Source organism: Alosa alosa, chromosome 11, assembly GCF_017589495.1.
Source record: "Alosa alosa isolate M-15738 ecotype Scorff River chromosome 11, AALO_Geno_1.1, whole genome shotgun sequence".
NCBI lineage: Eukaryota > Metazoa > Chordata > Actinopteri > Clupeiformes > Clupeidae > Alosa > Alosa alosa.
In genome coordinates, this window is record NC_063199.1 from 5,487,845 (window position 1) to 5,512,815 (window position 24,971).

At 40.6% G+C, this 24,971-nt stretch overlaps 1 protein-coding gene across 4 annotated transcripts; it reads right to left on the reverse strand.

Moving 5' to 3' along the window:
• Positions 1 to 4,583: 4,583 nt before the first annotated feature.
• On the reverse strand, positions 4,584 to 17,225 carry st8sia2 (ST8 alpha-N-acetyl-neuraminide alpha-2,8-sialyltransferase 2). 4 transcript variants are annotated; one of them, XM_048256801.1, is made up of 6 exons: positions 16,646 to 17,225; positions 14,227 to 14,283; positions 13,250 to 13,389; positions 12,885 to 13,142; positions 8,994 to 9,287; positions 4,584 to 5,848 (listed from the first exon to the last, which is right to left on the reverse strand). In XM_048256801.1, exons 3-6 carry the CDS (start codon positions 13,255 to 13,257, stop codon positions 5,560 to 5,562), a joined length of 849 nt encoding a protein of 282 aa, XP_048112758.1. In that variant the 5' UTR covers positions 13,258 to 13,389; positions 14,227 to 14,283; positions 16,646 to 17,225; the 3' UTR covers positions 4,584 to 5,559. The 4 variants fall into 4 exon arrangements, with proteins under 4 accessions (XP_048112758.1, XP_048112756.1, XP_048112757.1 ...); XM_048256799.1 differs by adding an exon at positions 15,186 to 15,265 and having other exon boundaries at positions 12,885 to 13,389; XM_048256800.1 differs by lacking the exon at positions 16,646 to 17,225 and adding exons at positions 15,186 to 15,265; positions 15,415 to 16,060 and having other exon boundaries at positions 12,885 to 13,389.
• Between the last annotated feature and the right edge of the window lie 7,746 nt (positions 17,226 to 24,971).

The following is a 24,971-nucleotide window of genomic DNA, read 5'->3' on the forward strand; positions in this document are numbered from 1 at the left end:
TTCTGGACTTCAAAAAACATTTTTGTTGAGGGGCCATCATTCTAAGAGGACACTAAAAAATAAAATTGTTTGGTGTTCCAGCTGAAATTCCATGACTGTAGGCATCAAATGAAGTGTTTCAAACTAATGTTGCGAACTTTTCTTCCACCAGGTGAATATCATCATCAAATCTGTTTGTTACAGCAGCACATGTGGAATTCTACTGGAAACACCAAATTAGGACTTTACCCGCTGTGTCTTCACACAACTCTCCGCCATTGATCATTTCCAGTCTTCAGTGGTGTAAGCGGGACCTTGGAGGAAGGTCAAATCATCCCGGCATGTTTTCCATTTCATAGCTCCAATAAGAGTGGCATGAGGGAATCCACATTTTATCCCTTGCCATCTTTGCATTTGCCTGTTGATAATCCAATAAATGTTCTTGTTGGAACTCTTTTGCCTAGAACTTGATGCCTGCATATCAAGAGGGAATGTGAATTAGATAATACATTTAGCCACAGTTCATAGTTCAAGACAAGAAAGGAAAAGTTCCTTGTCTTAACGGAACTGTTGCGCTTCATCTGAAACCAAAGGTTTTCTTTTGGAAGTCCAATATTATTAATACCTCTGGGAATGCACTGAAGAAATATGGAGCTCATGTGAAACACTACTGGTATTCAATCGTTTTTGCTACTGACCCTCATTTCCCATGTCATATGTTCATTTTATTTTGGGGGATTATATGCATTTTTGTGCACACCTAATGTGTCATCATGCAGTTTATTAAGATTGAAGCTAATATGTGTTTGAAAGCCAATGCATATCTCTAATTGGTATCATTCCCCTTATATTATTAAAGAAACCAGTTCTTGACAAACAAACCAAACCAAAAGGCTCAAGGCTTTCATTTAATCTCTAACCTTTCAAAACATCATACCCTTAGACATTTTTTGTAAACTTTTTACAATATTGTAAATATAGAAACCACTATTAGTGCATACATACTGTATGACCTTCAGTTTGTGTCCTTGAACTGAATACCTGTGTGGGCTTGCACTGGCTGCAAAGGCTTCAGTTAGTTCTGTTTGGGCATATCAGTCAGATGTCAGCCTAAATATGTTGAGTGCTCTTCGTAGCTAAATAATAAAATATTTTAATTGTATAACTTCCTTTGTTCTTAACCAGCAAAACCTTCACGAGTGTTAGAAACAAATATGTTTTCTACATGAAACACATCTTGAGAAGATCTGATGTGTTGGAACACAGATCCACCATCTGTTTTCATGTTTTGACAAACTTTTAGGAGTTGTTTATGTTGTCATGAGATCCTGTTTATTTATGCTCCATAACCTATGTACAAGTTTATAGCCTACATTATACTGAGGTTGTTTCTCATGTAATGTCTGTGTGAGTGCAGCCTTACAAGTTGAATGAGAAGGACATCTCTTTGACTGATACAACAGAGCCTAATCTGTGAACTGCTGCTGTTAATGATTGGCCATAGTAACTGGTCATGACATGCCACAGAGTCAGTCAGCCAACTTAACACCTCAGACATTGTTTATAGGGATTTATTTGAAGATCATTTTTACAGTCATGTATTATGAATAACATACTTTGGACAGGTTAAATCGATTAACTATAGAAGCAAGATTGTCTATCTTATTTTGTATTTTTAATATGTCATGACAAATATTTTTAGAGACATATCTGTTATTCATGCAGTCAACTGAAGCATTGAAAAATCATTTGCATATCGGTTCTGGCTTTGGAATGGAAGTGTGCACAAAGGGTGGTGAATGGAACAGTGTGCATTATCAGTGGGGTTGGGAGCGGGGCATTCTTTTTGGTATAAGTGTTCAAGTTGGCTAGGAACATAAAATGAAGTCCAAGTATAAATACTTTTTATAAACAGAATACAATGGGTGGGGTGCTGTACTTAGATGTTAGAAGTCTAATTAGAGGAAAGATTGATTCATGTGTCAGAATGACTTTCTAATGACTGGAAATTCTACCCAGACTGATAATGCACTCAAAAGCATGTTTTTATGCACCTCTCAAGTCACAACCATTGTCTATTTTTTACTTCCATAATGTTTTTAGGCCAATTTTTTCTATGTAATTTCATAGTCATCCTCCTGCACTTTAGACTGTGGTGCATCATGTCTATATGCACCCTGTTGATCTACTAATGCAATGGTGTTGGAAAGAATCTTGTTAATTCATGCATATTTCCATAGATGTTTGATTACGCCATCTATGTTTTTGCATTTATCTGTTTTAAATGAATATTGTTTTTTTTATTTGCGAAGAATGTCACATGCTAATGTTGATTTGTGCATCTGTCATAGCCACAGATTGTTTGTTCATTTTGATAATCACATATATATATAAGATAACATAGATGATTTTGACATAGGTCAAGTGACTGAGCGATATGTGCTCCATAGTTATTAAAACTGGAATCTTCAAAATTGTATATTTCAATGATTTAAATATTTTATTTTCATAAAGATTGTAATAAATTGATATTCTTCCTGTTGTGTTATATATGCAAGTAATTTCTCTGTACATGGCTGATGTCTTCAAACTGTCCTTATACTCTCACAGTGACTTCTGTTGTCTCTTTAGTCCTAGGAATAAGCTAGTGGCATATTCACCACAGAATAAAATACGCTGTAAGCCCATAACAGTTGCATGTGCTACAGCTTTTTTGTGACTCACCACAACACAAATTTATTTGATGTTAGTATAGTTATTCAGTGTGATGATTATGGTGTGAAATACCACAGAAATATAGGGGAAAACAACATCAAGTGTCAAACTGTGTTTGATCTTTGCTTTAAAAAAGAAAGCTCTTCTAAAAAAAGAGAGCCTCTAAGAAAACATCACTTCAATGTCTAGAGTGTCTACAAGTGGTCTGAAAATAAATGATTTTACAAAAACAAGTCAAGATTCAGGGTAATTTGTGACATTCCGTCTCAAATTACTTTACTCCGACTACAGTACATCGTTAACTGTTTTAGCAGAGTTCATGATCATCACATCTTTTTTTCACAGAAGCAACAAATTCTAACAAGTTACCTTATGACCTTGTTCAGTCAGTTGTTCAAGACAAATGATTAAAAATGTCCAGCAAGTAGAATATATGAAAAAAAGATTCACACGTGCAATTCTGAGAATGCCTTCATGCTGTAACAAAGGGGCCGTTGAGACCTCCAAGAAGGAGCGTTCATCTGTCTGAAAAGTTTATCTGTGCTTCAAGGCAAAAACACAAGGAGGCCCTTTCTCTGCAAAATGACATTCAAGTAATTATTAACATTTTTGACACCAGGAAATATGAACATCTCTCCAGAACATCCTCTCAAGCTGTGACCTCGATGGCAGGCTTTGCTCTTTTAATTAGGTTTAGTACTATTGGTCTCAGGCTGTTTCTATTTTTGAAGAACACAAATGCGCTTTTTATGGACAAATGTGTTCATTGCTCCGGATGGTCTGCTGACGTCTATGGCAAGTCTCTTATCTATTTTTAGCTTAACTGGAGGCATAATAAGAGCAACATGGAACGTCTCAGATGTTTCATGTCCAAACAACACATTTTTTTTATGTGGACAAATCACATGGTTGGGGACACATGAGACGTTGCTAGGTTTCCTGGTGAGCACTTGAAATATTTCAAATATTTTGTCTAATTTCTGTAAAGCTTGTCCTCTACTTTCTTATTCCTTAGAGGCAGCCACAAAAACCACCGCTTGTAGGAAAACTCAGGAATGCATAACATGTTGCTAAAATGGGAAAATGCAATTCACTGAAAACATTTAATTTGGCTATTTATTGCAGGAGACTTGTTGATGCATTTTTTTTGCCAAGTGTACAGTCAAGAGGAGAAACGGCAGTCAGATAAATGAAAAATAATCATGATGAAATTGTAGGACACTGATTTTTTTTTATAAAAGATGACAGAAATGCTCATATAATTGTCACAAACGATCACAGTAGCAAATATGAGGGAAATAAATCTTCACTGTTATCTTTTTAAAACTGAGGAAGACCATCATGTAAAAGCAAACTGAATTTAAGTTAGTGTTATCTAGAAAAGCTCAGAATGGGTCAAGGAAACAGAGGGAGGAAGCTGAAGGAGAGTTTGCTGTTGACCAGGCCTGTGTAAATATCCTTGTGTGAACAGCTGGGTGTGTTTCCAGTCATGACTTGGATCTCTCAGACTTTGCATAACACAAAGTGGCTCTCAGAGTCTAACCCTACAATAACACACATATTGTATTTCCAACGTGCCCACTTCTAGAGCTACATTAGAAGTGCTGTTGGTTTTGATGCAGTCAACTTCCTTAATCTCATTGTCTATAACCTGTTCAACCAGACATGGGGAACATTTTAACCTGGAATCTTAAGAAGGAAATAAACTGAGCAGTGTCACATAGCAACACTGACTTTATCTCACGCCACATTCCAAAAAAGTCAGTCAGTGTCTCTGTGTTTCTGTGTGAATGAGTGTGTGTGTCCACGCGTGTGCCTCTTGTATTCATTGAGAACAATGAGGATGTATGCACTGTTTGGAGAACACCGTATTCATAAATAAGCTCTTGAACAAGCAGTTACATTCAATTTTAATCAATACATTACTGTACCATGTGATTTAAGAGACACCTCGTGAATTAACTGAACTGGCCCTTGTTTAAAATGACCCGTCACACTAACTGCTGGCAAGCGAGCCCTCAACAAGTTTGTATTTCATCAAAACAGCTCCCTCTAGTGGCAAAATGTACACTTTGCAGGCACAACAAACTGCAACATTTAATTAAGCTTTCTTTAAGAAATTTACAAACAGTGAATATACTGACATTTATGGCTCATGAATAATGCATTTCAATCAGACCCTCAAAGTGTGCTACTGTTGCATGTCAGTAAGTTCTATAATTTTCTCTAATGTTTGGTGTGAGACACACACCAAACGAGTAAATCGTAAACATTGTGCAAGTTCAACTCAGGAGTTGTTGTAACTTCAGACAGGTCAGATGGTTGTACAGGATTCAAAATGCTATTTTAAAGCAATTATTTTGTTGAGTTGCATAAAACCCAGCATGTTCAAATGCTCAACTTCCACATTTAGATGTTCAGTCAGACAACCTTGTCAAAGTGTACAAATGCCAAAGCATTTGTGTACCCTGTTAAGCATTTTAGTGTTAAACTGACATCCTGAAACTTCCAATGACAATGGAATGCTTAAAAACAAACAAAAACTATGCAAATCCCTTTTTTGGCAGTCAGTACATTCAAATGTAAATCCATCTCTTGCAAAGAGGGGCTAAAGTTATTTCAGTTAACATTCAGCCAAAGAGCTCCCAAACAGTGAGCTTGCATTAACTGTGCTCTAAAAAGTATTTTTTTTTTAAAAAAAAAACAACAAAAAAAACTCTTCAAAATCCCCCTGAATCCAACTAATGCAGGTCTGAGCTGGCATACAAACACAGGTGCTCTTCCTTAAATACCCCCACCCCAGCCGGGGGGGCATTGTGCATTGTTTTGGAGGTTTTTTCTCAGAGGGGGTGGGGTTGAGGGTGTTCAAGCTGCAGGGCTACTACAGGCACTGGTGTGCAGCCTGAGCGCCCCCTGTCTGTGGAGTGAGCTCAGTGTCCGGAACTCCAGCGGCATGGTGTGGGGGCTGGCGCGAGACGTGAACTCGTAGGTGAGCGTGTCGTAGTAGTGGTACTTCACCCGCTTTCCCTGATGGTCCCTGTGGAACGGCCAGAAGCCGTATAAGTGTATCTCGTCACAGAAGCGCGTGGCCATGGTGTACATCAGAAGACCTGTGGTGGGTCGTTTGATCTGTACCTGATTGGTCAGCCAGTAGCTGTGGAGAGAAGGGATTGGTTGAAAACGGTATTGTTCGTTTAGTTTTACAACATTATAGTATTTATGTGCAATGTCCTTTTTGGATTTTACATTTCCTTGTGTTAAATACTATGCAGTTTCAGGTATTTTTGGCGACTGTAGAGCTCCCCCTAGAGGAATGATATATTTATATTTTACTCTGCCTTTGTAAATAGCTTACTTCTCGTGGCTCCTGTACAGAATAAAAATGCTTTTGTTGTGGAGGCGAAGGAGTAACAATAGGCAAAAACTATCTGCAAAGATCTACTGACAAGGTAAAGTTTCATGATTCTCGCAAGATATCTTTGGGTCGACTATTCTTGAAGTTGCATGGCTAGCTCTCTCGTTAGCGACTCACTACGGCTATGCAATATGGTTATGCTAGGTGGACGATTCCCCTATTACAAGTTCATACCTTTAAGCATTTCTACAGCATTTTTGTACAGTTTTAGTTAGCCAATGGGCTGTCTCACTGACTGACCAGCTGGTGGCTTTAGAGAGAGAGGGTTGGTGGATGACTGAGCCAGCACAATTTAACTCCAAACTCCAATTTAACTCAAAACATCATGCATTGAGAATGACATAGAATTTGCAAATATTATATATATTTGCTCACACACACACACACACACACACACACACACACACAGCTCATTTTCACAGATCCACTGCGCTGGTGTAACCACCACTGCCTGCACATATGTAGATCCAGTCCATACAAAGCCTCATAGTGGCCGGACCACTTAAAAAGAGAAGCCCTCCACCATTCAACAATATCCATTAAAAAGCACTGGACCCTCGCTGGTCTCAGGTCCACAATGGTGTTCCACTCATCCTTAAATAAACCCCTATACATCCTGGCCCCTGTCACCATGTGGTGCCTTTCACTCACAAGAATGTGTGAGTGTGTGAGCAGCATGCAGTGTGTGTGTGTGTGTGTGTGTCATGGGGGGAGGTGGTAGAAAAACTTGGTTGCAGGGGCTGTGGAGTAACAGAATCCTTTGGTAACAGAGGGGCATGGATCACCACAGTCCCCATCTGGTGTTCTCACTCAGAGCTTGAACTGCAGGGCACCCAGATAATAATGGCAACAACAGTGGCTGGCCCTCTGCAGATCTGGCTCTGGCTGGTATAGTGGCTTCCAGACCCGCCACCACAGCACAGAGGAGATCTCAACGCTCCAAATGGGGTATGGGTTGAGCCATAGATATGTATATCTATGGGTTGAGCTATTTAAAGGGCACCTCTGCATTCAGACAAGACTGGACAAAAAACTGAACCACCAAGGGTAATGTGTGATTCAGCATATGATGCTTGACCTTTACCACACTCGCCTCAGGCAGACGGGTGGTCTGTAATTTCATGAAATTCCACTTTCAAAAACGTTGGTAAATGGTTTCTGTGGGCATTACCAGCAGGATCAGACCAAGATAATGAGGTGAACAAGGAATACCCACAGACAGATAACAAACATGATTTCTTTACTAAGGTAGAAGTCTTGCTTAGGTTTTCATTACGGGAGCAACAAAATGTCTGAAAGAAAAGAATGCTGAGATGGATTCCTCTGGCTATAGACCAATTTCACAGTGTCCAAGTGTCCGGCCTCATTGATGTTAATGATACCTTAATTGGCAGGGTAAAACGTCTTCCTGTTTCTGTCTTTCCTGTGGACTTTTCTTTTGCTGTCTATGGAACAGTGCTCTTCCACAGGAAGTTGATTTAGACAGCGGCCCCATCTTGTGAAATAGGCTAATTGGTGTTGTTGGTGTCTGGAACACTACATTTTCTCAGTATCACGGCAACCGCACGTCATTGTATCTGAGGGGCCGTTTATATGAGAACGATTGTGAAGGAAGACGACAAAATATTTTATCATAAGTGCCTTTCGTTTACACGGCGACCCTGCCATCGGGGCTTGAAGACCTTCCAGAGTGTAGAGTTTTGAAGACGACCCGGGTTGCGTCTCTGTCTAAACGGCTAAACCAAAGATCCTTTATTACCTCTCTGGCTAAACTGTCAAATTAGAATGTCTGCGCGTGACGTACCGGGGTTCTATCACACCACCACCCAGCGGTCTGGAATGCATATCCAATCGAATATCACATACTCTTGCGTCTTCATATAAACAAAGATTTCCCCCTGAGAATGCTCGTCTAAACGCGAATAAAAAAATGAAGACGAGACGCCACTTCTGCGTCTTCTCTTTTCATAGTCACCGTATAAACGTAGCCTGAAACTCTGCGTTTTCACTGTACACACTACAACGCAAACCTGGAGTTTTCAAATTTATGCTTAAGAATGTTTTGGAAAATTAGCATTTTCTGTGTCAGAATACGCCATTTTAATATGGACGGAAGGGCTAAACAGGGATATAATGATGCACATTTATATTTACTTGCCTTAGTATGGACAGGGACTTAGTTAAACATATGCATCCCTTTGTCTCTTTATCTTTAATATTATGTATGCATTTGATATCAAGTAACTAAAAAGCTCCTCTTATTGTGAAGATCACAGACAGAAAACAGTTTGAAGACAGCATTAAGGTCTTAAAGTGTGTTAGAGGGATATAGTTAGTCAGTGTGCTAAACAGATGTAGAATTATTCACAAACCTTAATCAGGAAACAAGAGAAAGATTAAGAGAGGAAAATCTCAATGTGTCTCATCAATTCAACTGTCAAGGTTGATTAAAAAGTTTGACAGTCTTGTGGAAGGCTGCAGGTTTCACTTGTTGGTGTAGGCAGTGGCAACCTGTGGTGACTACAGGTGGCTGGCAGCACTAAGCTCAGGTAAAAATAGCCTGCTGAGACCTTCTAAACCTGTGGGATAAATGTCCCTCCAGGGTATGTGTGATCCTTAAGGTTTATGCATGCACGCACACACACACACACACACACACACACACACACACACACACACACACACACACACACATGTACACACGCTCACTCACTCTCTCTTTATCTACACACTCTATCAGCATGCTACTTCCTCTGTGTGGGGAGAAAGTGGCAGTAACATTAACCTTATGCATGAGAATGAAATGGATGGCTGACTCCAGTCCACACACACACACACACACACACACACACACACACACACACACACACACACACCTCCTTACCCTCTGACAGCGTGCAGCAGCCTGAGCGAGGGAAAGGCGGTGCGCACGTTCACTGTGTGCGTGAGAATAAGCCGGATGGCCCATTCCACCCTCTCCTCGCCACCCTTGGCCATGAAGGCGGGGATCCAGAGCACGCTGCCGCTCAGGTCCTGCAGCCGCCGAATGAACCGCTGACGCCACTCCTCACTGGACAGGTCCTGGAAGGCACGCTGCACCACCGACGGGTTCATGGTCACCAGGTTGGTGCGGTGGCCCACGTCTGCGGTGAACTCGTCCACTGGGGCCAAGTTACATCTGAGAGAGACCCGGCACAGAACAGATAAGTCACATTCAGCACCTCTGCTGAAGACCATTAGCTTTGTGTGATCTCCAGGCACAATGCAAACTAATAAATACACAACCTAGCAACTCATTCGACTGCTTAGGGCTTTCTATGGAAAGAGAAGCCCCCCAGCGTTATAAAAACGGAGGATCCACTTACCATCAGGTCACTGTCGGGGCACTTTCATTTGAGATGGATTTGACATCTAGATGCAAATCCTCATATATTCTGTTTTCAAGAAAGCTGGAGCTGTGGTGCAAAGTGGTAGCACCTGTTACCACATTCTACTATCTCTCACTTCCTGTCACGCACAACTATTCTACTGTCCTATCTACATGAAAACGAAAGCCCCGAACACATACTTAAAACAAGAAATCCTGCTGTGCTTCACAAATCATTCAAGCCAAACCATTTCGATATCTGGTATAATTGCATTGTTTTGTGTTTGTTTGCCAGTTGCACCCCCATCCCCAACACACACACACAAAGCACACACACTTACATCACTGTCATCACCTCACATACATACAGCACACTGCTTGCTACAGTAAGCCTCTACATACTTGCTGCCCCCCCCCCTACATACACAGCACATTGTCTTCAGGACCTTCTCCAACACACATCCCCTACATACTTACAGCACACTGCCCCCACCTACCCACACACTACACACACACACACAGTCACTGCTCCACTCCCCTCCCGCCCACACACACATCTTCACTGTCATCACTCACATACATCATACATACAGTACTCTGCTTGCAATAGTAAGTCCCTTCACCATACTTGCAGTACACTGCCCCCCCCCTCTCCCCTACCTACACAGTACATTATTTCATCAGGAAGCTTCTCCAACACACATCCCCAACATACTTACAGCACACTGCCCCCACCCCCAATACACAGCACATTGTCTCATGAGGAAGCTTCTCCAACACACATATTGCACACTGCCCTCTCCCCACATACACAGCACACTATCCCACCTCCCCTGTCATCCCCCAACACACACACCAAGACCCCTGGCAGTTGGGTTAGCCCCTTGAGCCGTGGATCTGCCCAAGGTTTCTTCCTTGGTAAGGGAGTTTTTCCTTGCCCCTGTTGCTCTTGGGTGCTCCTTGTTCGTGCCCCCCCGCCAATCCCAATCCTCCCCCACCTTTCTTATGCAGCCCTTGCCACTTAAACCCCCCCATAAATGCACAAATAGGCTGACACCAGACATAATTTCACTGCATTTCTTACTTCCAGTAACTATATGCATGTGACAATAAACTTCCTTGTATCCTTGCAATAGTAATTACAATCCCATTTCTCACTGGAAACATTTCGAATGTTCATTTATCGTAATATCAGTAGATCAATAGAGGAAAATACAGAAATTGTTTGTTCTGTGAAACTAATATCACACAACTGATTAAGTTGTGCAAGAAAACAATTGCTAAAATGTCTATTCCCAATTCGGCCCAATTTGTCCACCTTATTTATTTATGTTGTGCCATTTTACTGCAAAGGTTTAGAAGCTGGAGGTGTTTAGAAATCAAGGCCTAGAGTCAGAGTGAAAAGTGGAAAAACTCCCAAGTCATCCCTTTCTAATACAAAGAAACCTTGGCCAGTCCTGGTGGTGTGTGTATGTGTGTGTGTGTGTGTGTGTGTGTGTGGGGGTGTTCAAGGAAGGCTGGCAGAAGAGAGGTACGATAAAAAGGGGGGAAGAAGGTGGACAATAAGAGAGAGAGGGAGTAAGAGAGTGAGAGAGAGGGAGAGAGAGAGCAGAAACCAAGGGGAACAGATAAAAGGCAAGCAGTGGTGGAGAATATGAGAGAAGAAAAGCACACTGTATGCTTAGCAGCAGGTGCATATCCCAGGGGCTGCACTGTGAAGTGATGCAAACAAACATGCCAACACGACTTCTCCAGGTAGCTTAAGCAGTAACCTCTGATCACTAAAAGAACTGTTGATTGGGCTACAGTGCCTGCACTCATTTTGCCCTCGGTGCTGCTTCTCAACAACACAGCACGCTTTCAGCAACTTCTCAACACTCATCCTTCAATAGGAATACTCTGCCTCACCCATCACCTCTGGCATTCATATTACTCACAGCACATGGGCGTGGGGCTGAAAACCCACAGTGATGGGAAGCAAATCCCTGGAATGAAGGTCGTCTCGATCTGCCACTGCTGTTATCTAAGAGCCCACAGCCAAAGGGATGGGGACAGAGCTCCAGTGCCCCCCACCCCCAGCTGACCTTTATCACAAGCACATTCAAGGGACGCTAAACTCACAAAAACACTTCCAGCCAGGCCACATGCGTTCTCTTCCTCTATCGCTGACACCATGTGGGCGGTCAAACGAAGCATACATGCCACCACCACATTCTTGGAAACTCTGCTAATAATATCACCATTAACAAACACCTCCTGGTTTTTGTCACCTTGCCACTACCACACACACACACACACACACACACAAGCACACACACACACACACACACAGGAAAGCACACTCAAAACCCATAAAAATATATACTAATCACCATCTTACTAGCTCAGCTAATGATATTCCCCATAACGACACACCTCCTGATCACCCATCTCCTCTCCTCATAACTACGTCTCATCCCACTCAGATGACCATCTGCTGAAGACAGGGGTAATGAGCTAGCAGCCGCGCCTTGATCTATCAAAGTAGGCCGACGGGTGGGCGGCTTGCAAAAAGGCGGAAAAAAAGAGAAAGATAAAAAGAAAAACAGAATGGGGCCGGTCTGCTGTGGTGGGAGAGTCGCCCGGCCTGGGCATTATCTCCTTGCCTGAGTACCCCGACAAATCCCCTCCGCTCCATTAGCTCAATGTGGCCACTACTCGTCGGCTGCTCTGGCTAAGCTGCGTGCTCAAGTGCTTCCCTGCTCGGCTGCCCCTGTGCCCCTCGGTGCTGCCGGGATGGACACCGAAGCGGCAGTGGCGGGATTTAGACACCTCAGGGACCTGGGTGAACTGACCCCTAGTGCCCTGGAGACAGGGAGCCGAAGGGGGCTAGGCAGGGTGGGTATAAATGGAGTTTGGTGACAGTGAGGCTTAACGATACAAAAGACCAGAGACATAACAGCCTGGCTTGCCATTCATATGCTGCTCAAAGACGAGGGACAATTACCGACTCAGCACGACCTCAGAGACGCCTGCTTTTTCTAGAGGTTGTTTTAATTAAAATGCACACGAGAAGAGCATTGCCACAGGGCACAACACTCATTAAACACCTGCCTTTTCATATAACACATCAAGTCCAAGTCTACAGTGTGTGACCAACACGAATCATCCCAGTAGAAGCAGTAGTGCCACTGGCAACTCATTACGCTTTCAAAGGACTGCAGAAGCTTAGTAAAAATGTGCTCAGCAGGTATATAAATGACACTCAACATCTCTGTGAATCATTTTTGAAAAACAGAAAAAATTAAAAAAATATGTTGAATGATCAAAGAGTTGCTCGTTAACGGCTATAACAGTGAGGCTACCAGCTTAAAAATATCTTGGCACTTGGGGTACTTTTAAAACACCATGCACTGTGCGAAGACCTACCGGATGACAAAGTCATACGAGTCGATTTCAGATCCGCAGCTGCTGTTCAGCAGTATCCCAGAGTTCCCTACAATGGCACAGCGCTTGTGGCGCTGGTTCTTCATTGGCGAGGCCGTGGGCAGGAGACGGTACAGGTTCTCAGAGACATTCATCGTGCTCTTGCGGTCGAACACATAATGGATGACATCTCCAGGCTTCAGAGTTCCCTTCAGTATAGAAATGTCTTTCTCAGGATCTAAAAACTTCAAGATATTCTTCCTGAATGAGAGAGATACATTCTCAGACTGTATTGTTTCAGTTGGACAGCTCATTCAAATATGTTTAGTATTTGTGAGTGAATTGTGAGGAAGAGTATGAAGTTGTGCCTGATCATGTTGGAGAGTGTCCTGTTAAAAGTCCATTCCGGTGGGGATGCAGTGGTCCTGTTTCTGGCTAACTGAACAGAAGAGCTGTTGTCTCCTTTGGTTTTAGAGCAGGAGTGGGGCTGGGCACCAACGCAATACTCCTGAGGGTGAGATAACAGGAAAGAAAAGGACATCAAGGCCACCATGGTCTCTCAATGGTGTGGAATGTTAAGTCTTGTGCAAAGCTTGGGAGGAAAGGTGTTGCTTTAATAGTGAACACCAAAGGGAGAAGACCTGTCAATCCAAAAATTCTACAGGTCATGAAGGTCATTCTACAGGTATGTTGTAAAATTAAACAACAAAATATGTTTATCCAATATTATTTATGCAGAGTGTTTGCTTATTGTATTGTACGCCTGTCTGACCTTGTCTATTCAAGTTTATCTTGTCCTGAAAATTCTTGCCCTAACCAAAGTGCATAATAATCACCCGGCAAGACAAATGCTGCAAAACACTATGCTTTACTCTTTCAGAATATTCCAGTGGTAGAAACATTATTTTGACAATGACAAATTACATATTATACTCTTAACCATTTGAAGGATATTTTAATTTGGGACATTAAATGGATCACAATTTCATGCAACAGTGTGAAGATGATCACAATGAAGACAGTGTAATGACTTAAACTGTGACTTGAATGGATGACATCATTTGATAAACTACAAATTTCCATATGATTAAAAGTGTTTGAAATGTAAGGGTCTGGACAATTATTTATTCAGATAGTCAATGATCTCTAACGCATTCCCAAAACATAAACATGTTACTATGGTAACAAGGCAAGCAACTTAAAAAAAAAAGTCTTCCTGGCCATATGCTGCTAATCAAAAAAGTGCTTAAAATATCTCAAATAAAACACTCAACGTAATTTAGAATTTAACATTTATTTTGTTCACCAGCCAGTTGGGACACTGAATAAAATATTCTCTACAAACCTGTTGAGTGTGTTAGCAGAGCTGTGCAAATAGTACTTCTGAGATTCTCCAATGTTCCTGTGGAAAAAGGAATAGACAGTCAGGGTTATGAAAGATTCCTCCACTGTACATGTTGGCTTGCCGCAACTTATGCTGTACACGAAGGCAAATATTTCACCCAATTTTATTCTAGATGTCACCAGTGAGTGACTGAGGTTGTCTGAGACTTGTGTGTCCCAAATATACATTTAAATGAGGAATGCGCTCATAAGACAGGCATGAGAGATGCAAAGACTGCCATACATCAAAAAGATGGCAGTGCCACAAAACAGAGCGGCCATTCCATTGATGTAAGACTTCAGAACAAGATGGAGAGCACAATTATCATTTGAAAGACAGGCTGGACAGGTGCAGCCTCTGCAATCAGCAGCAGACTCCTCTTGAGAAGTGAAGATAACCTGTGGATGATTGCTTGTAACTACAACCCACCCAAGTAAACAAATGGGAAGAATAGCAGAAAAACAGAATGTTTTGTAGAGATGAATTGAATTCAAAGAAGTTTAGACTTGGCTTGTGATTGCTATTACTGCATGACTGTGTGTGTGGGGAAGGTAAAGTAAATGTGTAAACAGTGTTGACATAGCCTACATACAGTATATATACAACTAATGCCACTTTGAGTGACAATGACAGATGTGACTAACATATGTGGCACAAGAGGCACTTCCCGCTAAGCATGTGAGTGTCTCCCCTCTAAGCATGGAGTGTCTGATCCCTCATAGGGTACAACGGAACTGCTATACACTATAGTAAGTACACTACAGCAAAACAGTGTAGTGCACTGTAAGATTTTGTACATTTTTAACTTCAGGGATATTTTGGGGCAATCAGGAAAAATGCCTACTCTCTTAAGACAGTTTTGATTGCCGGCAATCAAGGCATCTTTTCAAGTCGGAAGAATTCAAGGACGAGATGTTTACCTCAGCAAGACAAAGCATGCGCTGTGCTGGACTGCCAGAGGTGAAGGTACAAACATACCTGATATTTCCAAACTCAAGTCCTACAATGACACAGTAATTGAAGTAAGTCACATTGAAGTAAGAAAAATAAGAATAACGATGTTAGTTCCAAAGGCGCCCACATATCAGCTCCCAATGTAGAGTGAAAATCCTAATTAGGAAATGTACAATTGCATCTAGCTCTACAAACCATTCTGGCAAGCAAACAGGGAGTCTGAAGTCTTTTGTTCAATCTCCCTCGTGGCAGGCCACGGGAACATGCCATTCCTCAATTATTTGTGCAGTAAAATAAGACAAACCCGGTGAATTACCAACGGGCATCAAATTCAACAAAGAGCCTGACTTATCTTATCAAAAATAAACAACTGTACTCGGATCCTTTTGGCAACATGCTGCTATGGTAATATCTGAATGCAGCAAACAGCCCAAGGTTGTTACTCATCTTTTTTTTCCCACAGACTGTTCTCCCAAACCTCAGAAGTCTTTCACTCTCAAGTGTTTGTGTAGCATCTCTCATTCAGCAGGAGGTCTTATTTTAGGCGAGATGGACATAGGAGAGTATCTCACACTGAAGTGGCTCAATTATATGTGGTGTAAGGCTGACAGTTTTCTTTATTTTTGTCTCCAAGCAGTTGCTCTCTCCCTTGCTGACAAATCAAACAGTAATCTCCTCTCTGCTCTCAGCCATCCTCCAAACCCCATTTCAGCATGTACTGAATAGAGCTCAGAGCAAACAGAATCCTGAAGTGCTGAACCACACCACACACACATTGCCTGTGCCATTTGTCACTGTGCCAATGGGTTGCTCAGCTACTCTGGCTTTGATGATGCTATTGATTCAAGGTTGGAGGCAGTTTGAGCAGGTCACGGTGGCTCAAGGTGCGCACTGGCCTGCCATACCTATTCCTACCTGATTTAGAAAACCTTCAAGGTTCCATCCATAGCTATACACAATATCACACAAGAAATGCCCAGTTGTGTTATTCTGTGGCTGGCAAGCTCTGAAAATCTAGGCTCGCTCCTGTTCATTTTAGCAGAAATACTTTGTGAATTTGATGTTCATCTTCAACCCCATGGGCTCTTGTTAGACGTAAACTTCACCAGCTGTGCAAGCCAAGGAACACACACACACACAGTAGCCTAGGTAAGACAGCACTTGCACTGTTGATTCTTACGATGCAGTGCGTTTATATTCACTTATGTTCTAAATAAACAAAGTTGTTATTACTTCAAGTCACCACATTACATTTTTAATAGCCAATATGGATTACCTCATCAAATCTTTATTCTTAAAAGGCAAATCAACGCAGCCAATGAACCAAAACACTAAAATCACATAAATGTAATGTCTGCACGTGGCGCTAAACATATCCGAGACGTATTTGAAACGATTGCTTTAACCTTAATTATAACATACTTACGCTATCTCTTCTTCCACTTCAGAAATGTCAGCAATTATTAAAAATATCACTAACATAGTGACAATTCCGAAAAGCAGCGCTCGAAATTCAAAAGACATGGTTAGACCAAGAAAGGTTGCAGTGGTCCTCTTGAAGAAAGCAACTATCGTTCCGTTAACAGCGCTCCAACATAACCAGGGCGCAAGTCAGTCCTATTCCGAGCATATCCTATTCCGATTATTTTTATTTTTGGCATCAATCGACCTCAGTTTGTGTGGTTCCGTTTGTCCCCTAGTTGATTCAGATTCTCATCTGATAATGTTCGCCTCAATCGAGCACATCAGTCTGAAGGAACAATTGCCAGTCTCATGCCCCCGTTTCTTCAGTCTTCTCTGATTGTTAGCCTATCTCAGGGTTGGACTGCATCCATTCACCGCACAGCCCCCTAGTTAAACTTTTGAGACTGCACAACTACACCTATCTGAAAGACTTGACGACGACAGCTCTCTTACTAACCTTAAAGGCACACGCCTTGCCAAATGTATTCCATTATAAATAATCACGTCAGACAAACTCATCATGTATTTGGACGACAATGATCAAAGTCACTGCTGCAGCCTGGCAATGAAAGGACTTACAGCCGACATTTTCAATACACCTAATCATCTCAAACAGCATACTGCAGTGCATGGTATTATTTAATTGGAAGCAGTATTATGAATAAAGAGATAAAGAATCCGATTAGCTGTGTATAGTTAACTAGGCTTCTCTTGTCATTGTATTTTATTCAAATCCCTGCCACTCAAGCTTAGCTTGCACTTTATAAGTCAGTCCTACCCGTTAATTCGGCGTTCGACGTTAATTCACAGTGATAACTAATTGCACACACACACACACACACAAACACTTCAGTTTGTCAGTCATACGTCATACTTCATTACATGGCTCCATTCTCTGGATTTGCATGTTATCTCAGGTAGCAGCATATGTTTGCGGGGCTGATCTGGACTGGACTGGGGCCAGATCAGGACGAGATCTGTTCCATTGCCAGCTGGTATCTGTGCTGGTCCAGTAAGACAGAGCAGTTTAAAATTGTGTTCTAGTTCAACTATACAATTGAAATCTTTTGCATGTCTTTGCCCCCCACAGTCTTGAAAGATCACCCTCTGGTTATGATTGTTCTACACCTATTTTTTCCTGTAATACTAAACACTGTTATGCTTATCATTTGGAAGGCTTAACCTAGTGGGAGTTGCTTCGAAAAACACAATTGTTTACAGTATTATATGAAGATAAAAGCCTTTCAGAAGTTTGACTATCACAACAGTTCATAAGATGAACAATAAGACAGTGAATTGGTCGCTGTGGATCACTGATGATGCTCAGGGGCTCCTGTCAGCCATGGCAAAGGGTATGCTTTTCAAAGCATGCTGACATTTGCTCTATCCGCCTGTTCAAAAAAAGGGTTATGAGTCCTCCAGAGATGGCAGTGGAGTGGACACACTGCAGAATATAAGACATCTTTGCTGTACTGTACCATGTTCACTCAGTGCACCATTCAGAAACACAATCTGCAATATCTTCTACAAGACAAAAGGAGGGCGAGTAACACAACAATAGATTCATCAACAGCTTTTTTGGGAAATCAAAGGAAAGGCCATTTTGACATTCATCTTCTGCATTGATTGAATTGAGGACACATACAACATTCATTCTTGTTCAATACCACCCAGAAGCCTCCTTTCAACAATTATTCTGCTCATTAGTTTTATTGGTACTGATGCTGATCCTCAGCTACATAGTGAGATGAGCACTGAGCATTCAATTGTGTGATGTCAGGGAAAGCCTTTTAAAGATAGGTAGATAGATAGATAGATAGATAGATACTAGTGGATAAATAGATATAGATAGATAGATAGATAGATAGATAGATAGATAGATAGATCTATCTATCTATCTATCTATCTATCTATCTATCTATGTATCTCTCTTCTCAGTGTTTTGGGACTTTGTGTATCAAAGAGATGCTTGAGGCAGTTTGGGTATCCTTCTGGTTATGGTCTCCCGGAAGAATAGGCTTTTGGTTAGCTTGCGGATTAATACTCTGGATTAATGATAGTGTAAGAGGAGACAGATTTTTCTTTATGTGTGCAAAGAAGAGAAGACATTCTCACACGCTCACACAAAGATTTGAGTGAAAGAAGTGAAAAAAAATGTGACCTATAAATGTTTTCATGTGATTAGATTGATTTCACTTTAATTAGGATATGTTTTTTGATGCATGTGTTAAATTATTTTTTGGGGGCAGCTTCATCAACAAGATTTAACTTCTAAAATCTGGAATCTGATTAAAAGATAACCAATATTCCACAGCCATTATATGTTGTTTTACATCTGACAACATTTATATTGCTGTCATCCAGTAACTAGTACTGACATCATGTAATATCTTTGTGTGATATTGTGATATTGCCTTGTGCTCTGTTACAATGTTGACTTGCTGCTAGACAGTCATCTCTCCAAAGATTTAATGTGAGAAATAATCAATATCAGCAGCGTTTGTACACAGAAGATTGCAAGTGATATCTAAAAAGACCAACTTTGTGTTTTTTGCTTTTAATGCCGGTTTTAGTCATTTTTTAATGCCCTTTTTTTTCTTGGAAGACAAGTGTTTTGCACAATCATAAAGTTGAGTTTGAGAGAATAGAGAAATAGAGAGGTGAGCACAATAGTGCAAACTGTCCCTTTACTTTCATTATCTTCAAGCATCTTCATAAAGCATATTACAGCACCATCCACATTTATTGGCATCCCTGGTAAAATTGAGCATAAGTGCCAAATTATCTTAGTCTCACAATGAAAACATAAAACACACATGCCACAATTACACAGATTACTGTAACTGGATCTTTTTTTTTCCTGATCGACATGCCAGGAAAAAGGCTTTGTTTTCAAAAATACATAGAATAGATGAATGAATGACTATTACTTACTTGACATTAACATAGTTGTGCAACTTTGGTCTGTCAAAAATATGCTCAGATGCTATTTTTTAATACCCATTAACAACCCTATAATAGGTTGGGGAATAAAATTGCCCATTTTAGCAGATTTCCCTCTCATTCTTATTTGGCACTCACAGTACCCTCCAGAATTATTGGCATCTTTGGTAAAGTTGACTAAAAACAGCTATAAAAAATAATCTTTTGGCGATTTATTCCTAAATCCTACCTTGAAGGGAAGCAAATCTATTCTGAGAAAAATGAAAATCTCATAAATAAATAAATATGTTTAACAAAAACACGTTGTCCACAATTGCTGGCATTGTAATGGGAATTCCTATAGGTAAGTAGCATGCAAGCTGTCTATTGCACCCAGGCAGTAAACTTGGCAAACATTGCCTGTTTTCAGATTTTATTATGGTCATTTCTTACCTTGTAAAAAAAGAGTCTTGAATTTGACCCATAGCATAGCACAAAAAGTGTGTAAAAATGTGCCATTTTTGAATACGGCGGCCATATTGGATTTTTGGATAAAATTCAACATGACCCAAGTTTTAATCTGTTCCAATAGGGGTTCTGACCAGGAATCTATGGAGAAACCTTTGACCAAAAAATAGGCCTAATCTTTCCAGCAGATGACCTGTCTAGATTTTAGAAGCTAAAAATATAGCTTCAACGATACTATTTTGCTGATATTGTTATGGAAATGACCCCATGCCTACTGATGAGTATGGTAGAAGGTCTGAGATGATATGGGGCTGTTTTTATTCCAAAGGACCTGGGAACCTCATTAGGGTGTGTCGTATCATGAACTCTGGACATTTTGTATCGAACCAAAACACATGTCCAGATCAACTCAAAATGGCTTGCTGAATACAAAATCAAGCTTCTCCATGGTTATCTCAGTCGCCTGATCTGAACTCCATATAAAAGCAGTGGGGTGAAAAAGGAGAATGCACAAGAGAGGACCCAGGAGAGATTCTGTAAAGAGGGTCTTGTTTTGCATTCTCCAACTTCATAGGAGAAGACCAAATGCTGTTTATTGGCAAAGGGAGGCTTTACAAAGTATTACATACAGGGGGGCAATCATTGTTGCACATTTGATTTCTTAAAAATATGTATTTCTTTATGAGGTGTTTTTTTTCCAGAATAAATTTGCTTGCCTTCAAGGGTGGACTTTTCCTCATTGTTTCCTTTGTAAGACTACAAACATTTCCAAAAGATTGCATTTTTTGTGGGGGGTGTTGTAAATCTGATAAGGAAAATCTTTTTTTGTTTGTTTAACATTCTGCTGACTTTCTGTTAATGTTAATGCCAATTGTGTTTCATAGATTGTTAGGGCAAATAAAGATGTTTAATTGTTCATTGTTAAAGGAAGCAGTAAGAGAGACGCTGCTCCCACAAGCCAAATGGTTTCCTGTGATACTAACCAAGCACATCACATTCCCTGTGTGCTCATCTATACTGTCCTAAACATCCCTGTGTGTTGCACATCTGAGACAAATATCAGAGAGACTATGCAATGTGACAGTATAATGCTGTTTAGAAAATCTGAGAGCACTCCAGAAAATCCAATGCAATTCTCAATGCTGTGCCAATTTCACCATACATTTCAATGAGAAGCTCTGGTGCATTCAGTCAGGAGTCTAATTGCTTGAATTTGCATGTCAACTCAACCAAACAATCCCCAAAAGCAATCTAATTATGCCCAGCAAATTAAAAAGTAAGTCTTTCACTGACATAAGAATTAAGCAAAATGAAACCATGTTATTATCTATGATTTATCTATCACTTAACAAACCAGGCACAATCCACCCAAAGTTGGGCTGTTGACCTGATTTTAACTTTGTTTAAGGCCATAGGAACAGAAGGTATTGAAAAAGAAAGCACAGCCCATATGAAAACCGAATTCCGCTCTATCAATACTGCAAGACATGCTTTCTGTATATCTGAAGACTGAACAACCTTAACTTCACAATCACAACCACTTTGCGACCAAGTCCACATTATTTTCTGTAGGTTTGACAGCAGTGGCTTTTGGTCTGTGTTGTGCATCAGACTGACAGAAGCATTTGTTAGCTGAACAAAGAAAATGAAGACAGTACAAAACCCAATATTGATTTGGCTGAAAGCTCCCTTGTTGAGGATGTAGAGATGGCATTTGATCTGCATCCGCAGGCTGTCTTTGTTTGTGGAATGCTAATTGCGTTTGTCTGATTAGCATCCAAGACATGCATCTCATAGAAATCTGCCTGCTTAATTGAAGTGCCACTGATACAGCTACCGATGATATTGCCATGTTTAATTGTGTCCTTTTCTTGACTTGTCTACTACAGAAATGCTGTAGCGAAGCTACACTTCCCATCAGGTCTTTACCTGCCTCTAGCCCTTTGAAGATAAAACACACGGGTGTGAGACCTTGTATTAGATATCTTGTAAAACATCACTGCATACAGCAATCTGTGTGCATGACAGAGGTGTGTACGTCATAGGATTATGACCATATTTGTACTGCACCAAACTGAAATAAATCATACTGAACCGTTTTTGCTTTTAAAATAGGGTACTGACTGAGGTAAACAGTCACAAAAAGTACCATCGTTATATAATGTTTTGTAAAGCAGAATTAATGTGACCTTTAGCAATCTGATTAAAATGGAGGACAGGAAAGGACAATTGCTCATTCAGTAAAAAAAAAAAAAATCACTGAACATTCAGTTGGGAAATGTGTTTGATAATTGGGCTGATGTGTCTGAGAATACAGAGAGTACCAAAGCAAATAGGTGCTTCCATGCCACCGAGACACTGTCTGGTTTGTTTGAAATTACGAAAGATCTGGCAATGTGTCTAATGGACTGCGTATGCAAATCCACAACCTCGATGGTTTGTGTGGATTGAAATAAGCCATAGTAGTCCTGCAGCTAGTGTCACTATTCCCAGGAGTGATTAGACTCCACAATTAATCCTCAAATTAATTATGTTCACTAGAATACAATAGCCTTATGGCAGAATAATCACCATGGGACACAAAGGAAAACAGATGCAACTCAAAAGCCCAAATGCTCACTCATACACACAATATGCTCATCTGCACACACATAGAGACTAACAAAACTAAAAAAAGAAGAAAGAAAGCTTTATTTCTCACTTTATAATGTATCACCAGCATCTGTATTCTTTGCAATATTGCACAGGGTGTGTATGAGCTGTACTTTCCCTGTCATCTTGTCTTAACCCTCCTGTTATCCTTGGGGTCAATTTGACCCCAAGCAATGTTTAACATCATAAAATATATGCTTTGCTTTTTTTTTTGCTTCATGTTTCATGACTTTTCCTCAATTGAAGGGTACAACAGAGTTAGCATGAAATTTGTACAATAATATGTTTTCAATGTCCTATACAAATATTTTGTACATTGATGTTCCTTGGGGTCAGTTTGACCCCAGCTGTATGAAACATAGGATACATGAATATTGGACACATTATGGATATTATTATTTAAATAGTATGAAAACATATTGTTATTATCATTATTACATACATAAGTACTTATTACATATAAGTCATTTTGGCAGGACTGTATAAGTCAAAAGGGGAAGCAACAGCAAGCATTTGGGCTGCTGACACTGGATGGGCAATATTGCCAGCCAGGGTTCCAAGGTTCATAAAGGGGTGTGGGGGGGTGGGATTGTTTTGTAGGGCTTTTGGTGGTGGCTGTTACACTCTTGTTAAGTACCTGTCACAAAAAAACTGGGTAACAATATGAATTATAATAATTTTCTGAGGGTTTATTTAGCTGGAGTCAAATTGACCCCAAGGATAAAGAGTGTCGGTAAGATTTGAGGATAACACAAGGGTTAAGCAAACAATTTCCACCTGTATGATTCACATTGTTTTGGTGTCCACATACGTATATATTTCTTTGCAGGCATTTGAATGACTGTCTTGGCTTAAGACTCTTGGCTCTGTGATGCATATTATTATGGACATGATCATACATCACTTATGCACATCATAGCCCACACTGCACACATGATTAATGATGAATTAAGTGTATTTGGCCCCTCAAGGGCATAGAGAGCAGGCACACATGGGATCCTTCCATCATTATGGACTGCTAGAGACCTTGGCAGGTTTGTTCATTATCATGGTGCACAGACAAGGTGAAACATGGCTGCTGAGCTGATAAAGTCAATTGACTCCACACATATAGTAGAGATACAGGTAATGCTGAATAGCATTGCTCCTGAACAGCCCGAGCAGCAAAAAAGGCCTTAATGACCTGGTTGCACCAATACTGAATACATTATCATAGTAATTCACAGAGGAACTATTATGAGGACTGGCACAGGGAGTGCCCATTAAAAGCTTGCTTGACTATTATACAGTCTTTTTTTTTTTAAGTTTTAAAGTGCTACGTCAACATGTCAAGGCATTAAAAAACAAACCATTATCGTTTGTATTAATAGGCCTACAATATTGTAAAACAATTCTGAATGATATTGTTTGGTTTCCCCCACCCATAATCTCCTTTAATAATTTAGCTATAACAAGCCTCAACATTCACACAAGGAGAGTGATATTATGTACCAAAGTTAACTAATCCTTGATTTTGTCTACATCAAAGCATAATCAAAGTGTCTTTGAAGGTCTTAGGTATACCACACAAACACAACAAACTCCCACTGCATACATCTCTCCACCACTATCTTCTCAACCCAAACAGCACCAGAGAGCGTAGGACCAGAGAGGCTGTCAAGTTGTCTGATTCCAGCAGAACACAGATGCACATTATGCTGCTAAGTTATTACTTTCAGAAACCCAGCCTGCTGCTCTGCTGCAGTAATCATTTGTCATTGATTTTAATCATGTTTGAAATTGCCGTTGCAGAAGGGTAATGCATTCTTTGTAACACACTGTGGTGGGAAAATAGCCTCTTTGTGTTGTTGACAGATATTTTACGTTTGCCTCAGATGTAAATAGATACCAAAGTAGTGGTGTAAATAACCACTGTGATATGGGACACTGGGACTTGTACTCCATTGTGGAAATGGGGCTAATTTTACACACAAGATGTCATGCACGGTGTCTGCTGCTGGCACTGAGAACAAAAATTCTGAAGAGAAAATTTTAGGACATATATTTCCTATTTGCGGGACATAAATTACTCTGCTTCAATCGTGGTTCCCAATTTTCCTGACTGTCTTTTTTTTTTGTCTGTCCACTATAAGCCATCGAGATTTCACAAGATATTCAGCTTCACAGAGCACAGTGCATTGTGTGCAGTCTATATAGGACACATTTGGTGCAGAGATGTTTGCTGGCTCACGGTGGCTGTGTACTCT